Source organism: Marmota flaviventris, chromosome 8 (genome assembly GCF_047511675.1).
Source record: "Marmota flaviventris isolate mMarFla1 chromosome 8, mMarFla1.hap1, whole genome shotgun sequence".
Taxonomy (NCBI): Eukaryota; Metazoa; Chordata; class Mammalia; order Rodentia; family Sciuridae; genus Marmota; species Marmota flaviventris.
This window is the reverse complement of record NC_092505.1, coordinates 52,627,879-52,641,490: the sequence shown is the minus strand read 5'-3', so window position 1 is coordinate 52,641,490 and position 13,612 is coordinate 52,627,879. Positions and strand designations below refer to the sequence as shown.

Below are 13,612 nucleotides of genomic sequence, written 5' to 3'. Positions count from 1 at the left end.
TGGCTCAAGCATTGCCTGGCATGCGCGTGGCGCTGGGTTCGATCCTCAGCACCACATACAAATAAAGATGTTGTGTCCGCGGAAAACTAAAAAATAAATTTTAAAAAAATTCTCTTTTAAAAAAAATTTATACAATGAAATGGTATGATTTTACATGATAAAGTGTAAGATTTACAGATTTACAGATAAGTGAAGCAGAATTTTTTAAAAATCTGAATCGGTTTTTCCACAGTTTTTATTGGATTTAAAATTCATTTAAGGGATAGACAGATATACAACTAGTTTGATCAGCTACTAATATATTTTGACGTCCCTTTATTTTTGTACCTAAGAGCCAATTCACTTTTTCTCCATGTTCAATATTTAGCTTTGGTGAGATTTTGCCATGTTCTTCCTCATCTGTTACTGAAGCATTAGTGTTTCCACCCTGCTTGGTGTAAGTTGCTCGTTTAGTTTTCTTTCTGTGGGTATGTTTTGCAGGACTCTTCTGTTTTTTCTCAACTTCTCTGCTCACATCCCATAACATTATCTTCCCATCATTCCCTCCAGTAAGCAGCAAATAGGATTCCGACAGAAAGCAGACCTGGGACACCCCCAAGGTGTGGCCCTTAAATCCCAGTTCTTGTTCACACTTGACTCCCATCACCCTAAAGATTCGAACCTTACCATCTTCAGCACCACAACTAAAAATATTGCCACATGATGCCACAGAGACAGAGTGGGCTAGAGCAGGATTTAAGAGTTGACCAGGTGATTGTAGGCTTTCCATTTCTTCTGTTTCATCCTCCTGTAAATTTGTAATCCAGAGTGGCCGGGCTTTCTGAAGATTCCATAGCATCACCTTTAAATAAGATGAAATTACAGTCATACAAAGTACTAGCCATTTTGCTCAACCACAGTATTTGTCCAGCTTCTAATAAAATCATCAAAGTAGTCTGAGAATGATCAGTTGGATACATCCCAGCAATATTTAAAAAACCAAATCAGACTCTACCACAACATGCCAGTAGAATGCCACCTAAAACTGGACTTAAAGCTAGAATGCAGAAGGGATGGTAGAATTTACAAAACAAGATCCTAAATAATGATATGAATAGAACTCATTAAAGTGTAATTATTAAGCAGCTACCAGTTTCCATATCTTTCTACCTCATCATTTCAAGTAAACTGAAGATTATGCTAAGCAGGGTGGCACTGCCTGTAGTCCCAGCTCCTTAGGAGGCAGAAGGATCACGCAAGTCTAGAAATTCAAGGCTAGCTTGAACAAAATAGTGAGACCCTGTCTAAAAAACAAAACAACAAGGGGGAAAAAAAATCCCTGCTGATTATGTAATTTGTTAATTTTCATCTATGCTTGTTATAAAAAGTCCTAAATAAACTAAATCTAGATTATTGTTGAAATTATTTCTGACTGGAATGGCTTTTCTTTTCTTTCCCATTACTCAAATTACCAACCCTAGGAGCTTATATATCCCACTCTCTCTCTATCCCATATCTAGTTCCAAATCTTTTTTTTTATTTTTCAGTACTGGGGATTCTACCCATGTCCTCACACATACTAGGAAAGCACTCCACCACTGACCTATATATTACAGCCCATTTTTATTTTATTTTGAGACAGGGTCTCTCTAATTTTCCAAGGCTGGCCTCAAAGTTTAGATCCTCCTGCCTCAGCCTCCTAAGTAGCTGGGATTATAGGTGTGCACTACTGCATTTCTTTTTTTTGGAACCATTTATATTTACTTTATCTTTTTAAATTTTAATTTTGTTATATATGACAACAGGATGCATTACAATTCATATTATACATATAAAGCACAATTTTTCATATCTCTGGTTGTACACAAAGTAGAGTCACATCCTAGGGTAATGATGACCATCACATTTCACCGTCTTTCCTATACATACTGCATTTCTAATCTACTAATTGACATATAATGCTGGATTTTCTGCTTCCAGGGATTTAATTCATCTTTGCTTCTGCCTAATATAACAGCTGGGAAAGAGGAGAAATCCCAAATGTATCTGCTAATTAATTTGACATCCTGGTTTTATATTTGGCTTTTTTGTTGTTGTTCCCTACCATGATCTTAGATCTACTAGACTGACTTAAACAAAATGCTAAATAAAACAACAACAAAAAAAGCTTTGAGAACTAATTTTACACTATAATATTCAGATTCATTCCCCCCATGTCAATCTATGCTAATCACTAAACCACACCCCTAGTCCTTCCCCCCCCCACCATTAATATGCTTATGAGAATTTTTCGCTATTTATTTACTTGTTCTAATTAGTTACACATGTCAGCAGAATGCTCTTTGATTCATTGAACACAAATGGAGCACAGATTTTCACTTCTCTGGTTGTACACCCTAGTCCTTTTTAATATTTTATTTAGAGACAGGGTCTTGCTGAGTTGCTTAGGGCCTTGCTAAATTGCTGAGGCTAGCTTTGAACTCTCTATTCTCCTACCTCAGCCTCCCGAGCTGCTGGGATTACAGGCCTGTGCCACTGCGCCCAAGAAGGAAAACATTCTTAATCCTTTCAAGAACAGACATTTTATAACTCACATTTTTAATGGACAGTAGGATAAACACAGCCTTGTTTAGATAGTCAAATGAACAGATCTAAACTGATAAGATCATCAGTTATGCTATTAAAAAACCTGAATACAAGGAAACTGACATTACAGAAATCTGCTAGCTTAAGTGGATTGGCAGGTACCCCAGTTCTCATACAGCCCTAGAATGTCAGGACTGTATTTTCTGTCCTCCTAAGACATTAAAACAAACTGCACCAAATGTGTTTTCAGCAGATGAACATTTTTGTATTTGATTTAAATTATCTAAATGTGCTAAATAATTTTAGAGTCTACCAATTTTATAGTTATTTCCAAGTACTAATAATTTGGATGGTACCTGCTTAGATATTCCTTTTATGTTTTTTGACCCTCAATCCCTGATGCTGGGGATCAACGCAGGGCCTTATACATGCCAGGCAAGTACTCTACCAATGAGCTACATCCCCAACTCACTCTTTATGTTTATTTGTCTTAACTGCCAAAGACTCCAAAGCATTTCACGCTCATTTCTCAACCAGCTGTTTGAGCAGTTAACACCCTAAGCAGGAGAGCTAGAGATAGTGAAAGAAAAGAATAAAAGTTTGAGGCTTATAGGTCTGTAAAAAGTCAAAGGGAGGGCTGGGGCTGGGGCTGGGGCCAGCAGCCGAGCATTTGCCTTACACCTGTGAGGCACTGGGTTCGATTCTTGGCATCACATGAAAAAAATTAATAAAATAAAGATATTTAAAAAAAAGTCAAAGGGAGTGAAAGTAGACAACTGGCAAACTGTCAGAAGTGAATGCAAACATATCAAAATGACCCTGCTCAAAAATTTCTCCCTACTTTGTAGTACTGGAGACTGAACCCAGGGGTGCTCTACCACTAAGCTACATCCCCAATCCTTTCACAATTTATTTTCAGATTGGGTGTCACATTACTGATGCTTGCCTCAAATTTGAGATCCTCCTCCCTCAGCCTCCCAAATTGCTGGAATTAAAGGCATGTGCCACTGTGTCTGGCAGGTCTCTACCTCTTTGAATGCAATTTGCCTAATTATTTAAACCGTCTAAATAAAAACAAAGACTTTTATAACTTTTATGCCCTTTTACTATCATGTCTATGTTCTTGGGCTCCCCAAAAGACAGGCTATTCATAAAGTTTAGAATAATACTGGACAACCAGGTTTTTAAAAGAAAACTATAGAAAAAGTTTCAACTTTGGTGAAGGAAGGAATTGCTTGAAAACATGGCAGTGGGGCTGCAGCTCAATGGTAGAGAGTACTTGTCTAGCATGTGCCAGGCATTAGATTTGATCCCCAGAATTTAAAAAAAAAAAAAAAATGTTGATTTTAGCTGCAATTGCTATAACACAGACCACTACAAAAGTTAACCTGTAGTGAACTTTTAACATTTTTGCCAGGCAAATCAAAATAGGTTACTACCTAAACCCAACTTTCACAGAATATTTGTTTCCTAGGCTGTTAACTAGCAGCTGCCTTACTACTAAAATGTCTTACCTAGAAGTGGAGGCAAAATGATAAAATTCTGGATGTTCATTCCTCATCTAATCTGAAGAGAACAGGTCACCTCTGCATATTTAACTACCATGCCTAGTGAATAATGAATGAGCCAGTGATGAAAAATGGAATAGCTGGAAGATGAAAGAATGACTAGTCAAAAACACACTAAAACTGTTCTCCTTAAAAAAAAACAAAACAGGTATCAACCTGGCTGTGCAGTGCTTCTTCACAACCACACAGGCAGATTATCACCCCAAGGATAGAGAATGTAGGTTTATAAAGGGTTTTGTCAAAGATCTAGGAGTGGAAAGGAATTTAGAGGTTGTAAAGTAACTGTGCCTCATATAGAATGATCCTCAACAGAGTCACTAGGACACTTCCGGTGGGGCAATTCTTCATTGATTGGGAGTAATCCCAGCACGGCAGGGCATCCACTGACCCCACCGCTAGACTCTCCAACTACCGCCCCCCCCCCCCCAACTAAATGCTGGTAGCTTAATGAAGCTAGAGATGGTCATTGAAACCAACACCAAATCAGCCTCATGGATTCCTAAGAGATGTACAAGGAGGAGGAGGGATGGGCAAAGACCACCGACCAGGAAGGTGAAAAGAAAAAAACCTTTACTGGTTAATAGGAACAAAGAGTCTTAGCATTAAAAATTGTATATTGGGCTGGGGATGTGGCTAAAGTGGTAACGTGCTCGCCTGGCATGCGCGGGGTGCTGAGTTTGATCCTCAGCACCACATTAAAAAAATAAAGATGTTGTGTCCACCGAAAATTAAAATAAATATTAAAAAAATTTCTCTCTCTCTCTCTAAAAAAATAACAACTGTATATTATTGAGAATACAGCTTCAATGCCTAGAATAGTGTTGGGCATATAGGCCATTTTTAAATAATGACTTTCTAGAGGTCATCTGTTCCTTAAGAATTTTTTTTTAAATTTTAATATTTTTATTTTTTAGTTTTCTGCGGACACAACATCTTTGTTTTTGTTTTTTTTTTTTGTATGTGGTGCTGAGGATCCAACCTGGGCCGCACGCATGCCAGGTAAGCGCGCTACCGCTTGAGCCATATCCCGAGCCCCAGAATTTTTTTTTTCTCACACACACACACACACACACACACACACACACACATATTAGTCGTAGGGGGGACACATTACCTTTATTTATTTATTTAATGTAGTGCTAAGGATCAAATTCAGTGCCTCACATGTGTTAGGTGAACACTCTACCACTGAGCTACATCCGCAGCCCTTTTTATTTTTCATTTTGCTAAGTTACTCAGCCTGGCCTCGACTCTGAGAGTCTTTCAAGTAGCTGGGATTACAGTGTATTATATTGCACCCAGCTCCTATCACATTCCTGATGATATTCTGTTTAAATACCTCAAGTGTCACAGAGAAAAAAACAGGCTTTGGAGCCAGAGAGACTAAGGTTTGAATTCTGGTCAGGCAGTAGTGTAGATACTTAATTTCAATTTCAGTTTCCTTATTTATAGAAAAGTAATGATCTGGGAGGGTAAGATTAGAATTAAAACTAATATATGTAAATCAGGAAGCACTAAGTACAACAGAGAAGTCATGATTATTCTCACTTCAGTGATGAGATGTATTCTCTCAAAGAGAAGTGCATCCCAACAAGGGAAAAGTTCAAGGTATACAAAAACTGTTCTATTAATCCAAAATCTGTTTCCCTATGACTTCTGTCATTTAAATTAGCATATTCCGAGGCTGAGTCTGTGGTTCAGTGGTAGAGCACTCGCCTGGTATGTGTGAGGCACTGGGTTTGATTCTCAGCACCGCATATAAATAAATAAAAGTATAAAAAAATAAATTATCATATTCCATTTTCAACCCTCAAGAAAACTAAGCACCTCCAGCTCCCATGTATAATGTGTTTTCTAGATATATCTACTTTCATGGTGGTCTTCCTCTGAATTTGGGCTAACTTGTGATGTTGCTTTCAAAACCCAGCACTGAATACAATGCTCTGATTGTCATCATCAACGCACACTATTTCATTTAATGTACTCCAGAATTTTTAAGTAAAAACAGGGTCAGGACCTCCAACTTTCCTTTCCTTTCTTTAAAGTGTAACACAGAGTTTGTAGAGAATGTGTGGATCTATTCTATCTTCTGCACTTCCCTTTGTTTGTTTAGAATCAAATATTTGAATCCTGAGGTTTTAGAAATGTTTTAAAGCATACATAAAGGAAAACTAAAGGATTAATGATTACTTTGTGAATAAAATCTACTAGGTTTTGTCAGTTTAGCATTCAACTTAGAAATAAAGCTTAAGGTTCATAAATGGAGAAGACATGTTAGTACAGAATAGAAAAGGCAACATATTTAGCATGATCAATAACTTGATTCTGGGGCCTGAGTATGTAGCTCAGAGCATATGCTTAGTATGTGCAAGGATCTGGGTTCAGTTCACAGCAGTGCTAAAACAAAACAAAAACAAAACAAACAACAACAAAACAACCAACCCAAAACCATCATTTTGCTAGCAAATCACATTTAGAAATTACTCAAGTATTCTTTGCAAAATCATCACCTGCATATCCAGGCCACATGAAACCAGACTCTGTGGCCTGTGAGGTCGAAAAGCTACAGAAGAACAGATATTGGAATGTCTCTTCAGGGATCTGCTAACTTTCTTATTTTCCAAGTCTAGAATTTTGATTGCCCCGGAGTCATCAGCAGAAGCCAGCAGGTTTTCAGTTTCATTCAGTGAAAGACAATTGATTTCTTCTTCATTCACATGAAAATGGTCCAAGGAATCTTTGAGGGATCGGACATCCAGTATGCTAATGGTTTCTCCATGTGATGCATAGAGCTTGGTGGGGCAGGAGGGAGAAAATAAGACACTGGTAACATCATCAGTCCCTTGGAACTGCATGTGTCCTAAAAGAGTCCCATCTTCACCCCAAATCACGAGATCTCCACCCTCTGCTCCAGAAGCCACTAGCCCATCTTTACTTGCATTCATGCAGAGAATAGGAGAAGAATGTCCACCAGTCCACTTCACTGCCATAATGACCCCGAAGACTCTGTGAAAGGGGAAAAAAACTATAATATCATGTTTTATACGAGAACTTGATGGTAGGATACAAATATAATAAGCAGCATTTCATTTAAATTATTTAAAAAAGACAGCTTAAAGACAATTTAAAAAACATTAAAAGTCAAGTTTATCAAAACCTAGTTGAATGCAGGGCATAATAGTTGAAAGCAGAGGTATACTAGTAGGCATATGCTTAAGAGGGCTTCCCTTACCATCAGGAACCCAAGTAAACTTGATCCTCTATAGTTTTTGTCGTGAGACATAAGAATAAACACTAAATATAACTTATTTTAAACTAGGAAAACTTTTTTAAAAAGAGGGCTGCACAATCATCACATTATACTTTTCATCTGGGTAATGTTTTTCATTTTTTTGACATTGGGGATTGATCTAAAGGAATGTTTTAGAGTGTGAAATCTGTGGCCAGTTTCTCCAGGTATGTATTAGCTGGGTGCCTGGGCAAGTTACTGAACCTCTCTGTGACTAATTTTCCATCTCTATAAAGTGAGTATAATAATAACACCCACTTATTTCATAGGGTCATTGAGAAAATGAAATGTTAATATATATAAAACACATATAATATTACCCTGAGCACATATAATGAGTACTCAAAAACAAATTCCTATTATTACTTTTTCCATCTTTATTAGGCTGGTCAAAATGGCATCAAATATACTACACCAGTGGTCTTGAAGTGTGTTTCCTATAGCACTTTGTGGTCTAGCAGCATCAGTATCACTTAAGGAACTTGTTAGAATAGAAATCATTGGACCTTACCCTAGGCATATACATCTGCACTTCTGGGGATAGGGCCTAGCAATGTGTTTGACAAGTCTTCCAAGTAATTCTGATGTATGTTAGAATTTTAGAACATGTATTATACTATTAATCATCTGGAGAACTGGTTAAAAATGTGGGCCACTGGGAGACACTGGAGACTTATTAAATAGGCTATTATCAATTTATTCTCAAAATATTCTTCTGATTAGTTTTGTTTTTTTACAGATAATAAAACTGAGTCACTGAGCTGGGGTGTAGGTCAGTGGTAGAACTTTTGCCTACCATGCACAAGGCCCTGGGTTCAATTTTTGGCACCACAAAAACAAATAAACAAAAACTCTGAATCTCAGAAATGTTAAGTAATTTGTCAAGGACACCTGTCTCTTAGGATTTATACATGAAAACCAATATAAAGGGATTCCAAATATTTAAATAATGAAGAGCCTTTTCTAACAATTCCACTTAACAATAGTTTTGCACTTAACAATAGTTTTGTTAGTGTTCTTTGAAAGTACAGAAAATGACCAAATGCTATTAATAGTTTAGTACAGCTTTTAAATGTATTCACAGATTCTAAAACTATATTAGTATCTATCTGCACTTATACAATAATAGTATGAGCATATAAAATTTAGATTTATCCTACTCTAGAAATCCCAGACATACAGACTGGAATTGACACATAATACTGCCCTGTCTCAGCTGTCTACTGGTAAGGGCTAAAAAAGGAAATCAGGACAATTTATACAACTTTAATGGTCAGATGAAAAAAAGAAAACAAATCTATCAGGACAAATTTACTTTTTCATTTCACAGTCCAAGAGAGAAGTTACCAAAGAAAAACTCCCTGAATTGCTTTACTACTTTCAGATAAGATACTTGAATTTAGCCCAATAGTACAGAGATAATTTCCTAATAATGTTTCAAAAAAAATCATATGAGGGCTGGGGTTTGCCCAGTGGTAGAGCACTCGCCTAGTATGTGTGAAGCACTGGGTTCAGTTCTTAGCACTACATAAAAATAAACAAAATAAAGGTATTGTGCCCAACTACATCTAAAAATAAATTTAAAAAAAATCATTTAAAACAACCTGGTGCCTAAAGTTTGCATTCTCAATACAAAACTGCTTATTTCCTCCTACTTGTAGCCACACTCCTTTATCTCTTTCACATGCACAATCACTAATTAGACTGCAAAAAAAAAAAAAAAAAAATTCAGACATATTAGTAATCAAGGTAACAGAAACATGGTCATAAAATCACATACAGTAATATTCATAAAGAGGATAAAATGGGAGAAAGACAAAACCAAAACTTTTTTTTCAGCAAAAGCATTAAATTAGTATATAGAGGAAACTAATTAAATAGACACTGAAACAAAGATCTAAAGGAGACTCTTAGAGAGGAAATGACTCAGAGGGAGGTAAAGAAGCCCTGGTGGTTTGATTTTTGCTGAGAAGTACTTAAATGGTAGTTAAATAATCTTCTGCCATAACAAAGATTCTTGCCAAAAGCTCCATATAAATCAAGAGAAAGGACAAATGACTTTATTTTTTTTGTGTGCCGAGGATGGAATCCAGGGCCCTGTGCATGCTAAGCACACCATTTACCACTAAGCTACATCCTCAGCCCCTTTATGATTTTATTTATTTATTTATTTTGAGAGAGAGAGAGAGAATTTTTTTAAATATTTATTTTTTAGTTTTCGGCGGACACAACATCTTTGTTTGTATGTGGTGCTGAGGATCGAACCCAGGCCGCATGCATGCCAGGCGAGCGCACTACCTCTTGAGCCACATCCCCAGCCCCGCTTTATGATTTTAAATAAAGGTAGGAACTGTCATACTGACACTTCATCTGGCAAAGATGCCTTCCTAACTTAAAATATGAAATTTAAATTAACTACTGAAAAGACTATTTAAGTCACCAATAATTTTAACTATTAATTCTTAGAGTGTTGATCACTTCTGTACTAAATTAGGGCCTCAATTTTGTGATGGTGAATCAACTTTAATATCAAGAAGTCTGGCTGGGAGTGGTGATGCATGCATGTAATCCCAGCAATTCGGAAGCCTGAGGCAGGAGGATCACAAATTAGAGGTCAGCCTGCCCCATACCTTAATGACCCTGTTTCAAAATAAAAAAATAAAAAAGGGCTGGAGAATGTGATTCAGTGGCAGAGCACCCTGGTTTCAATACCGTGTCTTCCCCATCCCCCAAAAAACTTCAGGAAGTCTATACTCTGATTCTATCATATGCATTTTTTTGTGTATGCATACAGGTTTGGCATCCCTACTGGGATTTCAGGTTTTAGGTAAGACAAGAATGAGACAGGATTCTAGTACTTTTATTTCCTCTAATACAATTCTATTCACAGTAGCTCCAAATAAAAAATGTTGATTGGCAGACAAAGTTTAGCAGATTTTCTTCCTAATATAATTCTTTTCTGAAATAAATTAATTCAATTTTAAAGTACATTTGGTTAAGCTCCACCCCAAATTGTGAGAAGTTAGGCAATAAGTGGACATTATGCTTAAAGGCACTATTATAACCAACAATGATGTTTTCTATAAATTTTTCCATAGGAACAAATTGTAACTCTTGTATTAAACCCACAATATCTAAGAACAGTTCTATCTTAAACTCTAAAATTACTTAAATTTCTAATCTTGAAATCACATGGGTAATATTAACTGGTCACTTGCTTGGTCAGGAAAAAAAAAAGATGTATTACTGGAAATGCTAAAAGAAAAAAAAAGCTAAGAAAAACTTTAAAAAATCTATACATTCAAGTGAGGCTTTTAATTTTAGTCAATCAGCATTTGTCATATGGAATATTGATCAGGGATTCAACAAGAGCCTCCAAAACCATCTGATTACTTAGTTTATAAAACTGTTGTTATTTGGAACTTACCCAAAGACCACTATCGAGAAGTGTTAAAACAGACCTCTATGGTAGAAGGATAGTAAGGAAAATGAGTTAAATTTGGGTTCAATTAAATAATCCTTCAGGAATGAGTTGTTAGCAAGCTACTGTTTCTTATTTTTCTGACTGGGACTAGAAAGCTTAGTGGAAATAGATTAAGTACCAGTATCCCCACATTCATGTACCAAATCTATAAGCTTCTCTTTTCCTATGCAGTTGCCTAAAGGATCAAGCATGGCAGTTAATATCCTCCTATAAATTACTTTAGATGATAGAGTCCTCCCTTCTAACACTTAATGAGATCATGAAGTGGGTGAGGACAAGGTGTGGTATCTTGAGAGCAACTTGAGGGTGGAGTGCCGGAGTGCCACAGGTGACAGTTCTGAATAGCTAGAGGGCAGAATGAGGGCAATAAACAGGAAGGGAAGGGTAAGGGTGATGAGCAGGTAAAAGATTTGTAAAAAGGAGGAATCTTTTTCTCCCTTGAAATTCTACCTGGGCCACTTGGGGGATGGTCTGCCACTGAAAGTCACCTAAATGATGGACTAGAAAAACACCAAAATTATCTCATGGGATCCTTCAAAGGCTCTACCTCACCTGTACTTTCAGACAAAATAAAGTTCAAAGTATAATAAATGAGTAATCTTGATTAGCAACACTTTTCTCCAGCCATACCTCCATTAGTCCACTTCTTCAAATGTCCATGCCTCCCCCCCTTTTTTAAGAGAAAGGGTTTTGCCATGTGTGGTGGCTCAGGCCTGTAATCCTAGTTATTCAGGAGTCTGAGGAAAAGGGCCACAAGTTCAAGGATGGCCTCTACAACTTTTTCACACCTTGTCTGAAAATAAAAAATTAAGAAGGGCTAGGATGTAATGTAGCTCAGGGGGTTCAATCCCCAGTCTCTCCCTCTCTCTCTCTCTCTCTCACACACACACACACACCCAAAGAAAGAAAAAAGAGATAGGGTTTTGTTACGTTGCCTAGGCTGATCTCAAACTCTTGGGCTCAAGTGGTCCTCCTATCTCAGCCTCCAGAGTAGCTGGGACTACATTTGCAGTGCACCACACCTTGTCAGTGCCTTATATCTGTTGATTCTGCACAATTCTTTATCCCCTTCTCTGAGGCATCAACTTTACCTCATTCTTGCAAATTTAAAATAAACATAATTGTCTTTTCAGACAAAAGTTGTTATTTGGAACTCAGGAAATACCTTAGCATCACCATTACTATAATCAGTAGTCACTGTTCCTTCACAGGTTTGTTTCCTAAAGTTGGTCATGATGTGGAGAAATGGGATAGTGGTCAAAATGATTGAAAGGCTGTAACATTGGTATTAGTAAAAACAAAAGCTCAGGGTTACTGAGCTTGGTGAAAAAGATATCTGGAAGAAGGAACCGGAAATAAACAAGTTATTACATAACAGAAGGGATGGAGGTTGCAGTTCTTGTTTTCATTAGAGAACAAGAAATTATACACAGGAAGTTTCAGACAAGATTTCTTACTACATAAAGATTGCAAGACACTGAAGGTGACACTAAGGGAATCTGTGAACCCTACTATTAAAATAATTACCAGCTTTGAATTGTCTTGAGGATTATATAAAAACCAGAGTAGAGGGCTAAGGATGTAGCTCAGTAGTAGAGTACTTGCATAAGTGCCACCAAGGCCTTGAATTCGATCCCTGGTACGGCACAACAAAAAACAAAAACGATGTAAAAGAACTAGTATGGAGCCAGGCTCACGCTGTGACTATTGTTCTTTTCCTATGTGTTCTTTAAAGGCTGTCAGAAAACGGTTGGGGTCCTCTAGGAAAACGTACTATGACCAAATAATGCTGAAATTCTTTTCCTTCCACGAAACCATCTGTAATATGGTCTCCATGTCATTCTCTCTATTGTAATGTTTAATTAAAAATTAATGCCTTAAGGGCTGGGGTTATAGCTCAGTGATAGAGCGCTTGCCTCGCACCTGTGAGGCATTGGGTTCAGTCCTCAGAACCACATAAAAATAAAGTAAGTAATAAAGTAACAAAACAACCCCAACACATCGCCTTAATCTACGAAGCGGTGGATCTGGGAATACTATATTTTGTCCAAAAAATACGGCACTTATTTAGTTCGCAAACGGCACTTTGAAGTTATCCAAATTTTCGGGGGGCGGTGTCAGGAGGGTATTCAAATGTAGCCAGGTATTCCAACGTAGAAGTTATTCAAATGTACTTTTGGAGCGCACGGTGGGTCAGAAATTCTGGTAAGTACCGATATTTAAGAAGAACAAGCGGGTCTGACCGGGAAAGGACCGCCTCAGCCCCCGAAGGTATAGAAACGGATCAAATCAGACCAGGAAAAGACGGCTCCAGATACCCAAGGTAAAGAAAAAGGATCCAACTCAAACCGAACGTGCATCGCTAGGAACTGGCTGGCAGGAAAAGAGAAGTTTCATACGTTAATTTGGAGATTTAACAGGAACCAAATGCTACGGGAAAACTTCGCAAGCAAAGGGGCCCAAGAGAGCGGACTCGCAGCCACTAGAGCAAAAAGAGCTTGAAAAGGTATCGGAGCGCAACCCAGAACCCACCCGCACCAGCCTCATACCTGCGTTTCCCTTCTCCTCCTGGGCTCCTAGTGATGACCTCATCAGCCGCGTCCAATCCCACCAAGCGTAGAACGCGAGGCGCCTCAGCCGAACAGTCACATCCGGGGCCGAGAGGAACAGCCAGCGAGCTGGGCGTGCGCCCTTGCTTCGTGCCCT

General features: G+C 37.8%; 1 protein-coding gene across 3 annotated transcripts; it reads right to left on the bottom strand.

Annotated features, from left to right (window-relative positions):
• Nucleotides 1-217: 217 nt before the first annotated feature.
• Wdr53 (WD repeat domain 53) lies at nt 218-13,596 on the bottom strand. 3 transcript variants are annotated; one of them, XM_027935980.2, is made up of 4 exons: nt 13,456-13,472; nt 7,069-7,139; nt 6,644-6,925; nt 218-841 (listed from the first exon to the last, which is right to left on the bottom strand). In XM_027935980.2, the coding sequence occupies exons 2-4, from the start codon at nt 7,072-7,074 to the stop codon at nt 245-247; spliced, it is 885 nt and encodes a 294-aa protein (XP_027791781.1). In that variant the 5' UTR covers nt 7,075-7,139; nt 13,456-13,472; the 3' UTR covers nt 218-244. The 3 variants fall into 3 exon arrangements, with proteins under 3 accessions (XP_027791781.1, XP_027791779.1, XP_027791780.1); XM_027935978.2 differs by having other exon boundaries at nt 6,644-7,139; nt 13,456-13,596; XM_027935979.2 differs by lacking the exon at nt 13,456-13,472 and adding an exon at nt 11,537-11,705 and having other exon boundaries at nt 6,644-7,139.
• Nucleotides 13,597-13,612: the final 16 nt, after the last annotated feature.

Coding starts and splice junctions, on each gene's coding strand:
- Wdr53 (XM_027935978.2), bottom strand. CDS start 7,123: ATGGCAGTGAAGTGGACTGGTGGACATTCTTCTCCTATTCTCTGCATG. Junction 842..6,643: donor CATGTGGCCTGGATATGCAG/GTGATGATTTTG, acceptor TCTTATTTAAAG/GTGATGCTATGGAATCTTCA.